General features: G+C 41.5%; 2 protein-coding genes across 2 annotated transcripts in view; both read right to left on the bottom strand.

Moving 5' to 3' along the window:
- Positions 1–164: 164 nt before the first annotated feature.
- Positions 165–16,584, bottom strand: ctso (cathepsin O). Its single transcript, XM_058396392.1, has 8 exons — positions 16,273–16,584; positions 15,204–15,312; positions 14,694–14,833; positions 14,429–14,596; positions 13,753–13,874; positions 13,007–13,170; positions 695–787; positions 165–343 (listed from the first exon to the last, which is right to left on the bottom strand). The coding sequence occupies exons 1-8, from the start codon at positions 16,471–16,473 to the stop codon at positions 309–311; spliced, it is 1,032 nt and encodes a 343-aa protein (XP_058252375.1). The 5' UTR covers positions 16,474–16,584; the 3' UTR covers positions 165–308.
- A 1,086-nt stretch (positions 16,585–17,670) lies between these two features.
- The window catches only part of rnf130 (ring finger protein 130), a 57,212-nt gene continuing 53,741 nt past the window's right edge, over positions 17,671–21,141 (bottom strand). The window contains exon 9 of the mRNA XM_058397359.1: positions 17,671–19,474. Coding sequence (XP_058253342.1) covers positions 19,365–19,474 — 110 coding nt within the window. The 3' untranslated portion in view covers positions 17,671–19,364. The remainder of the gene's footprint in view (positions 19,475–21,141) is intronic.

The raw sequence follows: 21,141 nt of genomic DNA, 5'->3' as shown, positions 1-21,141 counted from the left end.
TTTACTGAATATTAAAAAGTGTGTGTGTGTGTATAATGATGACACCACAAACCAAACTCTAAACACTGAATATTTCATCCATGAAAATAATAATCCAGAAATTTAATAAAAGAAATGAATGAATGAGAAATTAAATAAAAATAATTCCTCTTTTCTTTTTTGGTAAAATAATCTTAACCTTGTGTGTGTGTGTGTGTGTGTGTGTGTGAGAGAGAGTGTGTGTGTGTGAGAGACAGAGTGTGTGAGAGTGTGAGAGTGTGTGTGTGTGTTTTCCTGCCTGGAGAATGGAACAGTGTGGAGAACACAGCTCAGAGAAACACCGCAGCCACGCTGTCAGCCACGCCTGGAGGAGGAAGAGGAGGAGCACACACAGGAAACAGATCAAGGACATGACCCCAGGTTTAAATCACATTCCCTTAGTGACCGCGTACTACTGGACATTAGTGTATACTGGACATTAAACGGCTGAGACAGCGTTAGTGGTCGAGTTAAAGATAAAGAGAGACATGTCATGGTTCGCCTTCAAATGGAAAAAAATGATAAAAAAGAAAAATATCATTCAGAATGTCATCTAACACTAAAGATATCATTATTTATTCTTTGTGTTTATAAATGTGTGGATTATATTTATTTACACATAACACTTCATTAAAAGGATCAACATTAGATACTACAGTCAGTGTTGTTTACTCACCGCAGATGTTCTCCCCCATTTTAATGTAGGCGTATCCCTCATCACCCCACGCCGTCCCCCAGGAATTACGCACTATCCAAAACGGCACCTCACCTACAAAATACACACTATTATACACCACAATCTATTAACTGACCACACACACACACACACTCCCACACACAAACACACGTTTATTTACGTTTTATTTAGTATTTATTGAAGATCTAAAAAGCTCCAGTAGACTTCACATACTTACCTGTAGTATCAGTACAGTGTGTGTGTGTTACCTGTAGTATCAGTACAGTGTGTGTGTGTGTTACCTGTAGTATCAGTACAGTGTGTGTGTTACCTGTAGTATCAGTACAGTGTGTGTGTGTGTGTGTGTTACCTGTAGTATCAGTACAGTGTGTGTGTGTGTGTTACCTGTAGTATCAGTACAGTGTGTGTGTGTTACCTGTAGTATCAGTACAGTGTGTGTGTGTTACCTGTAGTATCAGTACAGTGTGTGTGTGTGTTACCTGTAGTATCAGTACAGTGTGTGTGTGTGTGTTACCTGTAGTATCAGTACAGTGTGTGTGTGTGTTACCTGTAGTATCAGTACAGTGTGTGTGTGTGTTACCTGTAGTATCAGTACAGTGTGTGTGTGTGTGTTACCTGTAGTATCAGTACAGTGTGTGTGTGTATTACCTGTAGTATCAGTACAGTGTGTGTGTGTGTGTGTGTGTTACCTGTAGTATCAGTACAGTGTGTGTGTGTGTTACCTGTAGTATCAGTACAGTGTGTGTGTGTGTGTGTTACCTGTAGTATCAGTACAGTGTGTGTGTGTGTGTGTTACCTGTAGTATCAGTACAGTGTGTGTGTGTGTTACCTGTAGTATCAGTACAGTGTGTGTGTGTGTGTGTGTGTGTGTTACCTGTAGTATCAGTACAGTGTGTGTGTGTGTTACCTGTAGTATCAGTACAGTGTGTGTGTGTGTGTTACCTGTAGTATCAGTACAGTGTGTGTGTGTGTTACCTGTAGTATCAGTACAGTGTGTGTGTGTGTTACCTGTAGTATCAGTACAGTGTGTGTGTGTGTTACCTGTAGTATCAGTACAGTGTGTGTGTGTGTGTGTTACCTGTAGTATCAGTACAGTGTGTGTGTGTGTTACCTGTAGTATCAGTACAGTGTGTGTGTGTGTTACCTGTAGTATCAGTACAGTGTGTGTGTGTGTTACCTGTAGTATCAGTACAGTGTGTGTGTGTGTGTGTTACCTGTAGTATCAGTACAGTGTGTGTGTGTGTTACCTGTAGTATCAGTACAGTGTGTGTGTGTTACCTGTAGTATCAGTACAGTGTGTGTGTGTGTGTGTTACCTGTAGTATCAGTACAGTGTGTGTGTGTGTGTTACCTGTAGTATCAGTACAGTGTGTGTGTGTTACCTGTAGTATCAGTACAGTGTGTGTGTGTGTGTGTTACCTGTAGTATCAGTACAGTGTGTGTGTGTGTGTTACCTGTAGTATCAGTACAGTGTGTGTGTGTGTTACCTGTAGTATCAGTACAGTGTGTGTGTGTGTTACCTGTAGTATCAGTACAGTGTGTGTGTGTGTGTGTGTTACCTGTAGTATCAGTACAGTGTGTGTGTGTGTGTTACCTGTAGTATCAGTACAGTGTGTGTGTTACCTGTAGTATCAGTACAGTGTGTGTGTGTGTGTGTTACCTGTAGTATCAGTACAGTGTGTGTGTGTGTGTGTGTTACCTGTAGTATCAGTACAGTGTGTGTGTGTGTTACCTGTAGTATCAGTACAGTGTGTGTGTGTGTTACCTGTAGTATCAGTACAGTGTGTGTGTGTGTTACCTGTAGTATCAGTACAGTGTGTGTGTGTGTGTGTGTTACCTGTAGTATCAGTACAGTGTGTGTGTGTGTGTGTTACCTGTAGTATCAGTACAGTGTGTGTGTGTGTTACCTGTAGTATCAGTACAGTGTGTGTGTGTGTTACCTGTAGTATCAGTACAGTGTGTGTGTGTGTTACCTGTAGTATCAGTACAGTGTGTGTGTGTGTGTGTGTTACCTGTAGTATCAGTACAGTGTGTGTGTGTGTGTTACCTGTAGTATCAGTACAGTGTGTGTGTGTGTTACCTGTAGTATCAGTACAGTGTGTGTGTGTGTTACCTGTAGTATCAGTACAGTGTGTGTGTGTGTGTGTTACCTGTAGTATCAGTACAGTGTGTGTGTGTGTTACCTGTAGTATCAGTACAGTGTGTGTGTGTTACCTGTAGTATCAGTACAGTGTGTGTGTGTGTTACCTGTAGTATCAGTACAGTGTGTGTGTGTGTTACCTGTAGTATCAGTACAGTGTGTGTGTGTGTGTGTGTGTGTTACCTGTAGTATCAGTACAGTGTGTGTGTGTGTGTGTTACCTGTAGTATCAGTACAGTGTGTGTGTGTGTTACCTGTAGTATCAGTACAGTGTGTGTGTGTGTGTGTTACCTGTAGTATCAGTACAGTGTGTGTGTGTGTGTGTTACCTGTAGTATCAGTACAGTGTGTGTGTGTGTTACCTGTAGTATCAGTACAGTGTGTGTGTGTGTGTGTTACCTGTAGTATCAGTACAGTGTGTGTGTGTGTGTGTTACCTGTAGTATCAGTACAGTGTGTGTGTGTGTGTGTTACCTGTAGTATCAGTACAGTGTGTGTGTGTGTTACCTGTAGTATCAGTACAGTGTGTGTGTGTGTGTGTGTTACCTGTAGTATCAGTACAGTGTGTGTGTGTGTTACCTGTAGTATCAGTACAGTGTGTGTGTGTGTTACCTGTAGTATCAGTACAGTGTGTGTGTGTGTTACCTGTAGTATCAGTACAGTGTGTGTGTGTGTTACCTGTAGTATCAGTACAGTGTGTGTGTGTGTGTTACCTGTAGTATCAGTACAGTGTGTGTGTGTTACCTGTAGTATCAGTACAGTGTGTGTGTGTGTGTTACCTGTAGTATCAGTACAGTGTGTGTGTGTTACCTGTAGTATCAGTACAGTGTGTGTGTGTGTGTGTTACCTGTAGTATCAGTACAGTGTGTGTGTGTGTGTTACCTGTAGTATCAGTACAGTGTGTGTGTGTGTTACCTGTAGTATCAGTACAGTGTGTGTGTGTGTGTGTTACCTGTAGTATCAGTACAGTGTGTGTGTGTGTGTGTTACCTGTAGTATCAGTACAGTGTGTGTGTGTGTGTGTGTGTTACCTGTAGTATCAGTACAGTGTGTGTGTGTTACCTGTAGTATCAGTACAGTGTGTGTGTGTTACCTGTAGTATCAGTACAGTGTGTGTGTGTGTTACCTGTAGTATCAGTACAGTGTGTGTGTGTGTGTTACCTGTAGTATCAGTACAGTGTGTGTGTGTGTGTGTTACCTGTAGTATCAGTACAGTGTGTGTGTGTGTTACCTGTAGTATCAGTACAGTGTGTGTGTGTGTGTTACCTGTAGTATCAGTACAGTGTGTGTGTGTTACCTGTAGTATCAGTACAGTGTGTGTGTGTTACCTGTAGTATCAGTACAGTGTGTGTGTGTGTTACCTGTAGTATCAGTACAGTGTGTGTGTGTGTTACCTGTAGTATCAGTACAGTGTGTGTGTGTGTGTTACCTGTAGTATCAGTACAGTGTGTGTGTGTGTTACCTGTAGCATCAGTACAGTTTGTGTGTTACCTGTAGTATCAGTACAGTGTGTGTGTGTGTGTGTGTGTTACCTGTAGCATCAGTACAGTGTGTGTGTTACCTGTAGCATCAGTACAGTGTGTGTTACCTGTAGTATCAGTACAGTTTGTGTGTGTGTGTTACCTGTAGTATCAGTACAGTGTGTGTGTGTGTGTGTTACCTGTAGTATCAGTACAGTGTGTGTGTGTGTTACCTGTAGTATCAGTACAGTGTGTGTTACCTGTAGCATCAGTACAGTGTGTGTGTGTGTTACCTGTAGTATCAGTACAGTGTGTGTGTGTGTGTGTGTTACCTGTAGTATCAGTACAGTGTGTGTGTGTGTGTTACCTGTAGCATCAGTACAGTGTGTGTGTGTGTTACCTGTAGCATCAGTACAGTGTGTGTGTGTGTTACCTGTAGTATCAGTACAGTGTGTGTGTGTGTGTGTTACCTGTAGTATCAGTACAGTGTGTGTGTGTGTGTTACCTGTAGTATCAGTACAGTGTGTGTGTGTTACCTGTAGTATCAGTACAGTGTGTGTGTGTGTGTGTTACCTGTAGTATCAGTACAGTGTGTGTGTGTGTTACCTGTAGTATCAGTACAGTGTGTGTGTGTGTGTGTGTTACCTGTAGTATCAGTACAGTGTGTGTGTGTGTGTGTTACCTGTAGTATCAGTACAGTGTGTGTGTGTGTGTGTGTTACCTGTAGTATCAGTACAGTGTGTGTGTGTTACCTGTAGTATCAGTACAGTGTGTGTGTGTGTGTGTTACCTGTAGTATCAGTACAGTGTGTGTGTGTTACCTGTAGTATCAGTACAGTGTGTGTGTGTGTTACCTGTAGTATCAGTACAGTGTGTGTGTGTGTGTGTTACCTGTAGTATCAGTACAGTGTGTGTGTGTTACCTGTAGTATCAGTACAGTGTGTGTGTGTGTGTGTGTTACCTGTAGTATCAGTACAGTGTGTGTGTGTGTTACCTGTAGTATCAGTACAGTGTGTGTGTGTGTGTGTGTTACCTGTAGTATCAGTACAGTGTGTGTGTGTGTGTGTGTTACCTGTAGTATCAGTACAGTGTGTGTGTGTGTTACCTGTAGTATCAGTACAGTGTGTGTGTGTGTTACCTGTAGTATCAGTACAGTGTGTGTGTGTGTGTGTGTTACCTGTAGTATCAGTACAGTGTGTGTGTGTGTGTTACCTGTAGTATCAGTACAGTGTGTGTGTGTGTGTGTGTTACCTGTAGTATCAGTACAGTGTGTGTGTGTGTTACCTGTAGTATCAGTACAGTGTGTGTGTGTGTTACCTGTAGTATCAGTACAGTGTGTGTGTGTGTTACCTGTAGTATCAGTACAGTGTGTGTGTGTGTGTTACCTGTAGTATCAGTACAGTGTGTGTGTGTGTTACCTGTAGTATCAGTACAGTGTGTGTGTGTGTTACCTGTAGTATCAGTACAGTGTGTGTGTGTGTGTGTTACCTGTAGTATCAGTACAGTGTGTGTGTGTTACCTGTAGTATCAGTACAGTGTGTGTGTGTGTGTGTGTGTTACCTGTAGTATCAGTACAGTGTGTGTGTGTGTTACCTGTAGTATCAGTACAGTGTGTGTGTGTGTGTGTTACCTGTAGTATCAGTACAGTGTGTGTGTGTGTTACCTGTAGTATCAGTACAGTGTGTGTGTGTGTTACCTGTAGTATCAGTACAGTGTGTGTGTGTTACCTGTAGTATCAGTACAGTGTGTGTGTGTGTGTGTTACCTGTAGTATCAGTACAGTGTGTGTGTTACCTGTAGTATCAGTACAGTGTGTGTGTGTGTGTTACCTGTAGTATCAGTACAGTGTGTGTGTGTGTTACCTGTAGTATCAGTACAGTGTGTGTGTGTGTGTTACCTGTAGTATCAGTACAGTGTGTGTGTGTGTGTGTTACCTGTAGTATCAGTACAGTGTGTGTGTGTGTTACCTGTAGTATCAGTACAGTGTGTGTGTGTGTGTTACCTGTAGTATCAGTACAGTGTGTGTGTGTGTGTGTGTTACCTGTAGTATCAGTACAGTGTGTGTGTGTGTGTGTTACCTGTAGTATCAGTACAGTGTGTGTGTGTGTGTGTTACCTGTAGTATCAGTACAGTGTGTGTGTGTTACCTGTAGTATCAGTACAGTGTGTGTGTGTGTGTGTTACCTGTAGTATCAGTACAGTGTGTGTGTGTGTGTGTTACCTGTAGTATCAGTAGAGTGTGTGTGTTACCTGTAGTATCAGTACAGTGTGTGTGTGTTACCTGTAGTATCAGTACAGTGTGTGTGTGTGTGTGTTACCTGTAGTATCAGTACAGTGTGTGTGTGTTACCTGTAGTATCAGTACAGTGTGTGTGTGTGTTACCTGTAGTATCAGTACAGTGTGTGTGTGTGTTACCTGTAGTATCAGTACAGTGTGTGTGTGTGTTACCTGTAGTATCAGTACAGTGTGTGTGTGTGTTACCTGTAGTATCAGTACAGTGTGTGTGTGTGTTACCTGTAGTATCAGTACAGTGTGTGTGTGTGTGTGTTACCTGTAGTATCAGTACAGTGTGTGTGTGTGTTACCTGTAGTATCAGTACAGTGTGTGTGTGTGTGTTACCTGTAGTATCAGTACAGTGTGTGTGTGTTACCTGTAGTATCAGTACAGTGTGTGTGTGTGTTACCTGTAGTATCAGTACAGTGTGTGTGTGTGTGTTACCTGTAGTATCAGTACAGTGTGTGTGTGTGTTACCTGTAGTATCAGTACAGTGTGTGTGTGTGTTACCTGTAGTATCAGTACAGTGTGTGTGTGTGTGTTACCTGTAGTATCAGTACAGTGTGTGTGTGTGTGTGTTACCTGTAGTATCAGTACAGTGTGTGTGTGTGTTACCTGTAGTATCAGTACAGTGTGTGTGTGTGTGTGTTACCTGTAGTATCAGTACAGTGTGTGTGTGTGTTACCTGTAGTATCAGTACAGTGTGTGTGTGTTACCTGTAGTATCAGTACAGTGTGTGTGTGTGTTACCTGTAGTATCAGTACAGTGTGTGTGTTACCTGTAGTATCAGTACAGTGTGTGTGTGTGTATTACCTGTAGTATCAGTACAGTGTGTGTGTGTGTTACCTGTAGTATCAGTACAGTGTGTGTGTGTGTTACCTGTAGTATCAGTACAGTGTGTGTGTGTGTGTTACCTGTAGTATCAGTACAGTGTGTGTGTGTGTGTTACCTGTAGTATCAGTACAGTGTGTGTGTGTGTTACCTGTAGTATCAGTACAGTGTGTGTGTGTGTTACCTGTAGTATCAGTACAGTGTGTGTGTGTGTTTATATCAGTACAGTGTGTGTGTGTGTGTTACCTGTAGTATCAGTACAGTGTGTGTGTGTGTATTACCTGTAGTATCAGTACAGTGTGTGTGTGTGTGTTACCTGTAGTATCAGTACAGTGTGTGTGTGTGTGTTACCTGTAGTATCAGTACAGTGTGTGTGTGTGTTACCTGTAGTATCAGTACAGTGTGTGTGTGTGTGTGTGTATTACCTGTAGTATCAGTACAGTGTGTGTGTGTGTGTATTACCTGTAGTATCAGTACAGTGTGTGTGTGTGTGTGTTACCTGTAGTATCAGTACAGTGTGTGTGTGTGTGTTACCTGTAGTATCAGTACAGTGTGTGTGTGTGTTACCTGTAGTATCAGTACAGTGTGTGTGTGTGTGTTACCTGTAGTATCAGTACAGTGTGTGTGTGTGTGTGTTACCTGTAGTATCAGTACAGTGTGTGTGTGTGTGTGTTACCTGTAGTATCAGTACAGTGTGTGTGTGTGTGTGTTACCTGTAGTATCAGTACAGTGTGTGTGTGTGTGTTACCTGTAGTATCAGTACAGTGTGTGTGTGTGTGTTACCTGTAGTATCAGTACAGTGTGTGTGTGTGTTACCTGTAGTATCAGTACAGTGTGTGTGTGTGTGTATTACCTGTAGTATCAGTACAGTGTGTGTGTGTGTGTGTTACCTGTAGTATCAGTACAGTGTGTGTGTGTGTGTGTTACCTGTAGTATCAGTACAGTGTGTGTGTGTGTGTGTATTACCTGTAGTATCAGTACAGTGTGTGTGTGTGTGTGTGTTACCTGTAGTATCAGTACAGTGTGTGTGTGTGTGTTACCTGTAGTATCAGTACAGTGTGTGTGTGTGTTACCTGTAGTATCAGTACAGTGTGTGTGTGTGTGTGTTACCTGTAGTATCAGTACAGTGTGTGTGTGTGTTACCTGTAGTATCAGTACAGTGTGTGTGTGTGTTACCTGTAGTATCAGTACAGTGTGTGTGTGTGTTACCTGTAGTATCAGTACAGTGTGTGTGTGTGTGTGTGTTACCTGTAGTATCAGTACAGTGTGTGTGTGTGTGTGTGTTACCTGTAGTATCAGTACAGTGTGTGTGTGTGTGTTACCTGTAGTATCAGTACAGTGTGTGTGTGTGTGTGTGTGTGTTACCTGTAGTATCAGTACAGTGTGTGTGTGTGTGTGTGTTACCTGTAGTATCAGTACAGTGTGTGTGTGTGTGTTACCTGTAGTATCAGTACAGTGTGTGTGTGTGTTACCTGTAGTATCAGTACAGTGTGTGTGTGTGTGTGTGTTACCTGTAGTATCAGTACAGTGTGTGTGTGTTACCTGTAGTATCAGTACAGTGTGTGTGTGTTACCTGTAGTATCAGTACAGTGTGTGTGTGTGTTACCTGTAGTATCAGTACAGTGTGTGTGTGTGTGTGTGTTACCTGTAGTATCAGTACAGTGTGTTTGTGTGTGTGTTACCTGTAGTATCAGTACAGTGTGTTTGTGTGTGTGTGTTACCTGTAGTATCAGTACAGTGTGTGTGTGTGTGTGTGTTACCTGTAGTATCAGTACAGTGTGTGTGTGTTACCTGTAGTATCAGTACAGTGTGTGTGTGTTACCTGTAGTATCAGTACAGTGTGTGTGTGTGTTACCTGTAGTATCAGTACAGTGTGTGTGTGTGTGTGTTACCTGTAGTATCAGTACAGTGTGTGTGTGTGTGTGTGTTACCTGTAGTATCAGTACAGTGTGTGTGTGTGTTACCTGTAGTATCAGTACAGTGTGTGTGTGTGTGTGTGTGTGTATATTACCTGTAGTATCAGTACAGTGTGTGTGTGTTACCTGTAGTATCAGTACAGTGTGTGTGTGTTACCTGTAGTATCAGTACAGTGTGTGTGTGTGTGTGTTACCTGTAGTATCAGTACAGTGTGTGTGTGTGTTACCTGTAGCATCAGTACAGTGTGTGTGTTACCTGTAGCATCAGTACAGTTTGTGTGTGTGTGTTACCTGTAGCATCAGTACAGTGTGTGTGTTACCTGTAGTATCAGTACAGTGTGTGTGTGTGTGTGTTACCTGTAGTATCAGTACAGTGTGTGTGTGTGTGTGTGTTACCTGTAGTATCAGTACAGTGTGTGTGTGTGTGTGTGTTACCTGTAGTATCAGTACAGTGTGTGTGTGTGTGTGTTACCTGTAGTATCAGTACAGTGTGTGTGTGTGTTACCTGTAGCATCAGTACAGTGTGTGTGTTACCTGTAGTATCAGTACAGTGTGTGTGTGTGTGTGTGTTACCTGTAGCATCAGTACAGTGTGTGTGTGTTACCTGTAGTATCAGTACAGTGTGTGTGTGTGTGTTACCTGTAGCATCAGTACAGTGTGTGTGTTACCTGTAGTATCAGTACAGTGTGTGTGTGTGTGTGTGTTACCTGTAGCATCAGTACAGTGTGTGTGTTACCTGTAGCATCAGTACAGTGTGTGTGTGTGTTACCTGTAGTATCAGTACAGTTTGTGTGTGTGTGTTACCTGTAGCATCAGTACAGTGTGTGTGTTACCTGTAGTATCAGTACAGTGTGTGTGTGTGTTACCTGTAGTATCAGTACAGTGTGTGTGTGTTACCTGTAGCATCAGTACAGTGTGTGTGTTACCTGTAGCATCAGTACAGTGTGTGTGTGTGTTACCTGTAGTATCAGTACAGTTTGTGTGTGTGTGTTACCTGTAGCATCAGTACAGTGTGTGTGTTACCTGTAGTATCAGTACAGTGTGTGTGTGTTACCTGTAGTATCAGTACAGTGTGTTTGTGTGTGTGTTACCTGTAGTATCAGTACAGTGTGTGTGTGTGTGTTACCTGTAGCATCAGTACAGTGTGTGTGTTACCTGTAGTATCAGTACAGTGTGTGTGTGTGTGTGTTACCTGTAGTATCAGTACAGTGTGTGTGTGTGTGTTACCTGTAGCATCAGTACAGTGTGTGTGTGTGTTACCTGTAGTATCAGTACAGTGTGTGTGTGTGTGTTACCTGTAGCATCAGTACAGTGTGTGTGTTACCTGTAGTATCAGTACAGTGTGTGTGTGTGTGTGTTACCTGTAGCATCAGTACAGTGTGTGTGTTACCTGTAGCATCAGTACAGTGTGTGTGTGTGTTACCTGTAGTATCAGTACAGTGTGTGTGTGTGTGTGTGTGTGTGTGTTACCTGTAGTATCAGTACAGTGTGTGTGTGTGTTACCTGTAGTATCAGTACAGTGTGTGTGTGTGTTACCTGTAGTATCAGTACAGTGTGTGTGTGTGTGTGTGTTACCTGTAGTATCAGTACAGTGTGTGTGTGTGTGTTACCTGTAGCATCAGTACAGTGTGTGTGTGTGTTACCTGTAGCATCAGTACAGTGTGTGTGTGTGTTACCTGTAGTATCAGTACAGTGTGTGTGTGTGTTACCTGTAGTATCAGTACAGTGTGTGTGTGTGTGTTACCTGTAGTATCAGTACAGTGTGTGTGTGTGTGTTACCTGTAGTATCAGTACAGTGTGTGTGTGTGTGTGTGTGTTACCTGTAGTATCAGTACAGTGTGTGTGTGTGTTACCTGTAGTATCAGTACAGTGTGTGTGTGTGTGTGTTACCTGTAGTATCAGTACAGTGTGTGTGTGTGTGTGTGTTACCTGTAGTATCACTACAGTGTGTGTGTGTTACCTGTAGCATCAGTACAGTGTGTGTGTGTGTGTGTTACCTGTAGTATCAGTACAGTGTGTGTGTGTGTTACCTGTAGTATCAGTACAGTGTGTGTGTGTGTGTGTTACCTGTAGTATCACTACAGTGTGTGTGTGTTACCTGTAGCATCAGTACAGTGTGTGTGTGTGTGTGTTACCTGTAGTATCAGTACAGTGTGTGTGTGTGTGTGTGTGTTACCTGTAGTATCAGTACAGTGTGTGTGTGTGTGTGTGTTACCTGTAGCACCAGTACAGTGTGTGTGTGTGTGTGTGTTACCTGTAGTATCAGTACAGTGTGTGTGTGTGTGTGTATTACCTGTAGTATCAGTACAGTGTGTGTGTGTGTGTGTTACCTGTAGTATCAGTACAGTGTGTGTGTGTGTGTGTTACCTGTAGTATCAGTACAGTGTGTGTGTGTGTGTGTGTTACCTGTAGTATCAGTACAGTGTGTGTGTGTGTGTGTTACCTGTAGTATCAGTACAGTGTGTGTGTGTGTGTGTTACCTGTAGTATCAGTACAGTGTGTGTGTGTGTGTGTTACCTGTAGTATCAGTACAGTGTGTGTGTGTGTGTGTGTTACCTGTAGTATCAGTACAGTGTGTGTGTGTGTTACCTGTAGTATCAGTACAGTGTGTGTGTGTGTGTGTGTGTGTGTGTTACCTGTAGTATCAGTACAGTGTGTGTGTGTGTGTGTGTTACCTGTAGTATCAGTACAGTGTGTGTGTGTGTTACCTGTAGTATCAGTACAGTGTGTGTGTGTGTGTGTTACCTGTAGTATCAGTACAGTGTGTGTGTGTGTTACCTGTAGTATCAGTACAGTGTGTGTGTGTGTGTTACCTGTAGTATCAGTACAGTGTGTGTGTGTGTGTGTTACCTGTAGTATCAGTACAGTGTGTGTGTGTGTTACCTGTAGTATCAGTACAGTGTGTGTGTGTGTGTGTTACCTGTAGTATCAGTACAGTGTGTGTGTGTGTGTTACCTGTAGTATCAGTACAGTGTGTGTGTGTGTTACCTGTAGTATCAGTACAGTGTGTGTGTGTGTGTGTGTGTGTTACCTGTAGTATCAGTACAGTGTGTGTGTGTGTGTTACCTGTAGTATCAGTACAGTGTGTGTGTGTGTGTTACCTGTAGTATCAGTACAGTGTGTGTGTGTGTGTGTTACCTGTAGTATCAGTACAGTGTGTGTGTGTGTGTGTTACCTGTAGTATCAGTACAGTGTGTGTGTGTGTGTGTGTTACCTGTAGTATCAGTACAGTGTGTGTGTGTTACCTGTAGTATCAGTACAGTGTGTGTGTATTACCTGTAGTATCAGTACAGTGTGTGTGTGTGTTACCTGTAGTATCAGTACAGTGTGTGTGTGTGTGTGTTACCTGTAGTATCAGTACAGTGTGTGTGTGTGTGTGTTACCTGTAGTATCAGTACAGTGTGTGTGTGTGTTACCTGTAGTATCAGTACAGTGTGTGTGTGTGTGTTACCTGTAGTATCAGTACAGTGTGTGTGTGTTACCTGTAGTATCAGTACAGTGTGTGTGTGTTACCTGTAGTATCAGTACAGTGTGTGTGTGTGTTACCTGTAGTATCAGTACAGTGTGTGTGTGTGTTACCTGTAGTATCAGTACAGTGTGTGTGTGTGTTACCTGTAGTATCAGTACAGTGTGTGTGTTACCTGTAGTATCAGTACAGTGTGTGTGTGTGTGTGTTACCTGTAGTGTCGTAGCCGGTGATAATCACAGCGTGATTAGCGTGTTCAGCAGAACAGTGGTGTTGAATAATTCCTCCCTGATAATCCTGCCAGCTCATTGCATCCACTATCACCACCAATGGCCCCCAGTCCACTAACCTCCGGCTCATCTCCTCCTCCTGTCCACTACACACACACACACACGTCCCTGTGAATCAGCTGTTACTATACAAATGATAACATTAGAGCAAGTTTGTTCATATAAACCTGTGCTACTATACAATAAACTGATTTGGGATACACCCAATCACAGACGACTTCCTGGTCATGTGACCTGGTTCATGTGCTGCTCTATATCCAAGACGCATGAGTGTCTCTGAATCTGAGTGCAATAAATATAAAACAACATGGAGAAAATATTTTTACACCAAATCTAATTAATATTTTTAAGAAGTATTATTGATTATTTATGGTTAATTTGGACCTAATGTTACTTTAGTTGTTTCATGCCTGATCTGGATTCCTCTGTGATGATTAATGTGACAGTTACAGTATTAACTCTTGGCGATATTTCACCTGCACTGCTGACATCACACTATCGCCCCCTACTGGACACTGCAGCAATGAACAGGTTATAAAACAACTGAAAATATAAATATTGTGTAAAAATGAAGCACGATTTCAGGACAGAGTTTTAGAACCCTGTAAAATCTTCTTCCTGCAAAGAACCCTGTAAAAACTGTCTTCTTTCTTCTCTTCACTCTGTACCTGAAGTCGAAGGCGGCATAGTCCTTCACCGCCACGCCACCGTGACCCCGAGGGAAAACACGACACACTCCGGTCTTCTCTTCGTACGGATACTCCGTCTCGTTCACCAGCTTCTCCCCACTCTGACCACGAGAACATTGAAAGAAAAAACAACAAAAAAATAAATCATGAAAAAATATATCTGGTAACTGAAGCAGCAGATAAAACCTCAGTTTGAATAAATACATTTTTAACACAATTAATTTATTAATTAATTTTATTGATTCGTTATTAATACACTCTTTTTACTGCCTAGGTTTTATTTTTTAAAAGTGACCTAAGTGTTGCAGAAAAAGATTTTTTATAAACGTTGTGATTATTTCTCCATACAATATAAAATGATTATAATCCCCCTTTAAACACACTTTCACTGAGACGGATAATGAAACTAAATAATCATATTCCTCTCATTTCCTCTGCCAAAATTACTGCCATCCTCCAATAATATTTAAATAAAACAAACTGGACACAGTCATTATTAATTGCATTGAGAGGAAGTTATCTGATGTCTCTGACCAAATATAAAGTTTCGATTTTTGTGTTTATGACCAGATATGACTAAATTCAGTAAAAATCTCTGTTATTAAAAGGGGGGGGGGGGTGGCGGCAATACTTTTGCACCATCTGGTGACAGTACCTGTTTCAGCCAGGCCAGCGTACTGACAGGTGACCCTCCGTCACATCCCTGACTTTTATATGCACAGTCTACAACCTGCTGGACGCTGAGCTCCTGAAACGTCCCTCCATCTTTCACTCGCACCGACTCGACTGCAGAGACCACGCTGAACGCCCAGCATCCTCCACACTGCCCTCAACACACACACACACACAATAAACACTCCAAGTCATTCACCCTGCACACTGACAATACTAGACATCACTTCCTGTTTGGACACGCTTACCGATCTCTGATCGTGGACAGGACCGACTGCTCTACGATCCCTCCAGTCGAACTTCCGAGGATAAGGTGATGTCCCGAAGTGTCCGTGTTGTGAAGGTTTATACCTGGGCACTTTTTCTCGACGAGCTCGGAGATACAGATCTGGAAAAACAAACAAACAAACATCAGTGAAAAGTTATTACCAGTGGTGGCTCAAGTGGTTATGGCTCTGAGTCATTCATCAGAACCATCAGCACTGCCAAGCTGCCACTGTTGGGCCCTTAAGCAAGGCCCTTAACCCACCCTGCTCCAGAGGCACTGCATCATGGCTGACCCTGCACTCTGACCCCAACCTCCAAGGATGGGATATGTGAAGAAAGAATTTCCCTGTGCAGTAATGTATATGTGATAAATAAAGACAACTTAATTTAACTAATTAATTATGATGAAATTCACAGATTTAAACTCCTCTCTCACATCTAAACCAGTCTGGAAGTGATTAAGTGCTGAAAAAGTAGATTTTTTACATCACCTTTAAACTGCTGAGAGGAGAGGATGGAGAACTGATTGACTCCGTACACAGCCGAGTGCCTCAAATCCTTCCGGTGTGAATTGAGAAAAATCTGGCGCTTTATCGAGTCCTGATTTACGGAAAAATCAGGAAATATATCAATCTCTCAGAATAAGAGAGATTTAAATACAACACAGAAAAACCTTCCTACTTTTTTCATTATTATTATGATTATTAGTAGCAGTAGTATTTCTGGAACACACTATACACTGATCAGGCATAACATTATGACCAGCTCCAGGTGAAGTGAATAAGACTGAGTATCTCCTCATCATGGCCCCTGTTAGTGGGTGGGATATATTAGGCAGCAAGTGAACATTTTGTCCTCAAAGTTGATGTTAGAAGCAGGAAAAATGGACAAGTGTAAGGATTTGAGCGAGTTTGACCAAAAGGACCAAATTGTGATGGCTAGACCACTGGATCAGAACATCTCCAAAACTGCAGCTCTTGTGGGGTGTTCCCGGTCTGCAGTGGTCAGTATCTATCAAAAGTGGTCCAAGGAAGGAACAGTGGTGAACCGGTGACAGGGTCATGGGCGGTCAAGGCTCATTGATGCACGTGGGGAGTGAAGGCTGGCCCGTGTGATCCGATCCAACAGACGAGCTACTGTTGATCAAACTGCTGAAGAAGTTAATGCTGGTTCTGATAGAAAGGGGTCAGAATACACAGTGCAGGACGGGTCAGGGCTGTTCTGGCAGCAAAAGGGACCAACACAATATTAGGCAGGTGGTCATAATGTTATGCGTGATTGGTGTATAAACCAAATAGATAATAAAAGCTTATTAAAAGATATGGATTAACACATAAAATAATCTGCAGTAATAAAATATGAATCATTCATAAACACCATGAAGTGAAGAACAAGAGCTCGTGACAGACAACCTGAAGGCTCTTATCTCTGAGTGAAGATCTATTCGGTGTAAATAAAGGAGTTTGTGTGTGTGTGTGTGTGTGTGTGTGTTCACATATACTTATCTCGGAGTGAATTCGGTGTGAATAAAGGAGTCAGAGTGTTTGTGTTCACACATACTTGTAGATTAATCCAGGTCTGTAAATAATCTGCCTCAGTGTGAGAGCTCTGATTAAACCGCGGCTTTAACACACCGGACATCTCTCCTGTGGTGTGGAGAAGCTCCTCAGGGAAATCCCTTAAAGCTCCGTGTGTCACTTTAAACATCAGGAAACTGTACGAGAGGAAGGCGGTAAACGTGTAGAATTGCGTGTGCTGCATTTTATACGATTAAAATGAAATAAACGCAGTGAAAGTCTAATTATGACTAAAATTTCAGTTTCCGTTTTCTCTTTCTCTACCCTGCTACCTTTCCCTGGTTTTCTGCCAAGACCCGCCTTCTCTGCAAGGATTCGTTAAGAACGTCCCGCCTTCTGCCCTCTGATTGGTTAAAACCTGCACAAGCTTACCCTCAACCAACTGGTTTCGTTAACAGTCAATCACGTCACCATAGCAACCAGTGAGCACTGACGGAACAAAGCTAACAAACGATTTTTACAAATTACAACATTTAAAACGAACACTAAAATTAATCAACACGTGAAATAGATCCTGAAGATAATTCCGTAGTTTGTAACGTAAAACCGCAGTTCACGTGTTCAGAGATATGAAAAGTGGACTCCTAGTTCAGATAAAGGAGACACGTCAATTTCGGCGCCATGTTGGAAAGGTAAATCTATCGAACAGAGCTCATTGACTTGGCCTGAATTTAAACTAAACAACAAAAAGTCATGATGCATATGTTTTTTTTAAAGGTAATCATTATTTCATGTTATTTCTACTTACAATTTTATTACAGATCCATGTTATGTGAATTAAATTTTTTTTTTGTCATTATAGTTGAGGAAAAAACATACTTACAGCCTAAATACATAGCATGTGCACCCCCCCCACTTTGGTAATAATCATTAAGTTCTAAAAGTATTGATTTATTTTTAACTATCATAAGGTTTATATGCAGAAAATGAACTGATCTGAACAGAATTGATGCAATTATGACACGTTTTAATGAAGCAGAAAGTAACACACAAGGTTCATCATCATCATCAAGCCACAGATCTCATTCATCTCACCTATTCATATCCTGAAATAAACATAGTAAAATCACCCAGAATGAAAAATGTGTCACCTCAAAATACAAAACAAAACAAAACAAAACAAAAAACAAGAACACAACGAGACAGGAGAGAACTCGCACCCCGCCCATCATAAACCCCTCCTCCCCCCCACCCCTAACCCTCCACACGGTGCTACGAGGTCAGAGAGATATATAAGTATAAATGGTGTGTATATATGCGAATACTGAATATATTCATATATATTGTATATATATATATATATATATATATATATATATAAATATATATATATATATATATATATATATATATATATATATATATATATATATATATATATATATATAATTAGTACTGCAGCGTACGGGGCGTGGTGTTAGTTACAGGTTTAAATAGTATTTGCAGACGGAAGTAACGCTGATCATCTGGAGTGGGTGTGGTCTGTAGCTACATGGAGCTCATAAAGAGGAAGAGGTTCAGATCGTCCGGCTCCGTCCCAAACGCTAATGTTCCCGCCTCCCTGGTGTTCCTATTGGAACCTTAGCCTTCTAGCCGGCTTGGGTTACCAAGCCAACCTGCCTCACTATTGCTGTCACATTTCGAATCATCTGTAACTTTTTCTCCATTTCTTTCATTTCAGTTAGAACAGAAACTTCCTCAGGACTTCCGTATGAAACTGATTTGGGGGCGGGGCTACATCTGTAACTCCACCAATCACAACCTGTGTGCAAATGAGGAGAGGAAAAACGATGATGTGAACCCTGGAATCTCTTCATTCAGGAACATGTGGGCTAAGTTATCTGAGGAAGGTTAAACTATTAAATGCAGAACTAGCAAGTGTGTTAGCAATTAGCTAGCTATGCTAACACTCGCGCTATAGCTAACTTAGCAAAACATGTCCGGAGAGTAAAACGTGTATATCAGACATAAAGAGCTTGCTGATGTATCAAGCTGTTTTGTGACATCACCACCTCAGCTCAGGTATAGCTCCGCCCCTAAATCAGGTTTATATGGAAAAAGTTTTAGTTTTAAATGGAAAAATGTGAATTTAGCAAAAACCTGTGAATAAATTTACAGGAGTATAAAATCAGAATGAATCTGCATCATGCTGTAGACCTCAGGATGAGTTTCAGAGACCTGAGGGAATTTTTCTGTCATTTAATCTTAAAGTTCCTCAGCACCCTCAGTATGGAGTTCACACAATAAACCAGTCCGAGGAGCTAAGTTCAGAAAGTCTGCAAAAAATGAACTAAAAGTTATTTCCACTGGATTTTGCGCACTTTAATGATATTTGATGACATTTTGCTAGCTGGCTAATCTGATTTAATGCTAGCTGATGCTCTGAAATGCTAGCTGATGCTCCTGTGTAAATGTTTTACTTTTTTTTTTTAACTTTATTATAACTCAGTTTCATCCGTTTTGTGTTGTTTTGTGTTGCAGAACGATTTGCTAACAATAGCTAAACATCTTCACAACTGCTAATGAGATATTTAAGATAAATATAACGTTAGCCACCGATGATTTACACACAGGATTTGGTGAAATTTCCTGAAGCTAGATATAAACTGTTACACAGATATTTTCTAATCTGTGATTGTAGTGAAGTTAAAGCTGTGTTATCTGGAACATAGCAAGCGGTCAAATCTGTCACACACACTAGTTGCTAATAAGCTGATTAGCTAGCGGAATGTTAGCTAATTAAGCTGTTCTTGTTGGCTAGCGGTCCGACTTCGAACACTTAGCGTTTGGGACACGACCTGAGCCGTAAAATCAGCCGGAAATCATTTCTCAAAGGGTTAAATGTCATCCGTCAGTCACGATTGTCCATCCCAAACTCCGTCACAGAGCTAAAGACGATTTTCAGATTTTCAACACGGAGCGAGTCTGAGCCGCAAACGACAAATAAAACAAACTCTCTGTAAAGCCAGAGTCCTGAAAGTCCTTTCACTGCCGCAGGAAAACACGTCAGTCCCCTCCTTCAGGGGGTGGGGGTGGGGCACGAGGGTCAAAGGTCATCAGGAAGGAAGCGTGTTCTCAGGATTTGTTCTCATCGAACATGTCCAAAGACGTCTGAATGTCGGGCAGCTCCATCTCACACACCACACTGCGAGGAGACCCCGAGGTCCGGCCGAAAAAATGGCCACCTGTGAGAGGAGAGAGGAGGAAAAGAGTCGGTGACCTAGGTCAAAAAAATCTAATCATGAAAATCAACTGTTATCTGTCTCACAAACAAACAAACAAACTCTGCAGAAATGCAATAAGCCTGAAAATAAAAAAATAAAATAAAAAATATTTAATAAAATGTTAAATAAAATAGTTATATAAAATTATTAAGGGGAACAGTATAACAGACCAACAGGAAAATGATATAATTAATTAAAGTTAAGTAAATAAAATTACCAGCAACATTAAAGAAGCATAAATCATTAATTATGATGTAATCAAATAATTAACACAACAACAACAACCATACTAATACTAATAATATTACTAACTTAGATTAATAAGATTATAAAGTCACTGATAATAAAAAATATCATTTATATATGAAGTATAAATAAAGTCCTGTAATAAACTCTGAAACTCTGTGTGTACACAGCTCCATCACTGAGGAGAATGATTATAAATAAATTTAATGATGAAATGTTAACTTAATAAACTCCAGAGTGTGTCGCTGTGAGGGAAGGTTTAACGTCTGTGATGTGGTGATGATGTGATGTGATGATGATGTGATGTGGTGATTTGATGTGGTGATTTGATGTGATGTGGTGATTTGATGATGTGATGTGATGTGGTGATGATGTGATGTGGTGATGATGTGGTGATGTGATATGATGTGATGTGATGATGTGGTGATGTGATGTGGTGATGATGTGATGTGGTGATGATGTGATTTGATGTGGTGATGTGATTTGATGTGGTGATGATGTGGTGATTTGATGTGGTGATGATGTGATGTGGTGATGATGTGATGTGGTGATGATGTGGTGATGTGATGAGGTGATGATGTGATGTGGTGATGTGATGTGATGTGATGTGGTGATGTGATGATGATGTGATGTGGTGATGATGTGATGTGGTGATGAGGTGATGATGTGATGTGGTGATGTGATGATGATGTGGTGATGATGTGGTGATGTGATGATGATGTGATGTGGTGATGAGGTGATGTGGTGATGTGGTGATGTGATGTGGTGATGATGTGATGTGATGTGGTGATGATGTGGTGATGTGATGTGGTGATGTGATGATGTGATGTGGTGATGATGTGGTGATGTGATGTGGTGATGTGATGATGTGATGTGGTGATGATGTGGTGATGTGATGTGGTGATGTGATGATGTGATGTGGTGATGATGTGGTGATGTGATGTGGTGATGTGATGATGTGATGTGATGATGTGATGTGGTGATGTGGTGATGTGATGATGTGGTGATGTGATGATGTGATGTGGTGATGATGTGGTGATGTGATGATGTGGTGATGTGATGTGGTGATGTGATGATGTGGTGATGTGATGATGTGATGTGGTGATGATGTGGTGAGGTGATGATGTGATGATGTGGTGAGGTGATGATGTGATGATGTGGTGAGGTGATGATGTGATGTGGTGATGTGATGATGTGGTGATGTGATGATGTGATGATGTGATGTGGTGATGTGATGATGTGGTGATGTGATGATGTGATGTGGTGATGATGTGGTGAGGTGATGATGTGATGATGATGTGATGTGGTGATGTGATGAGGTGATGATGTGATGATGTGGTGAGGTGATGATGTGATGTGGTGATGTGATGATGTGGTGATGT

The sequence above is a fragment of the Hemibagrus wyckioides genome, linkage group LG08 (assembly GCF_019097595.1).
Source record: "Hemibagrus wyckioides isolate EC202008001 linkage group LG08, SWU_Hwy_1.0, whole genome shotgun sequence".
Taxonomy (NCBI): Eukaryota; Metazoa; Chordata; class Actinopteri; order Siluriformes; family Bagridae; genus Hemibagrus; species Hemibagrus wyckioides.
The sequence above is the reverse complement of the archived record's forward strand: the minus strand, read 5'-3'. Positions and strand labels throughout refer to the sequence as shown.

Coding starts and splice junctions, on each gene's coding strand:
- ctso (XM_058396392.1), bottom strand. CDS start 16,473: ATGCAGCACACGCAATTCTACACGTTTACCGCCTTCCTCTCGTACAGT. Junction 14,834..15,203: donor CTCCTCTCAGCAGTTTAAAG/GTGATGTAAAAA, acceptor TTGTTTTTCCAG/ATCTGTATCTCCGAGCTCGT. Junction 788..13,006: donor CACCGGCTACGACACTACAG/GTAACACACACA, acceptor TGTATTTTGTAG/GTGAGGTGCCGTTTTGGATA.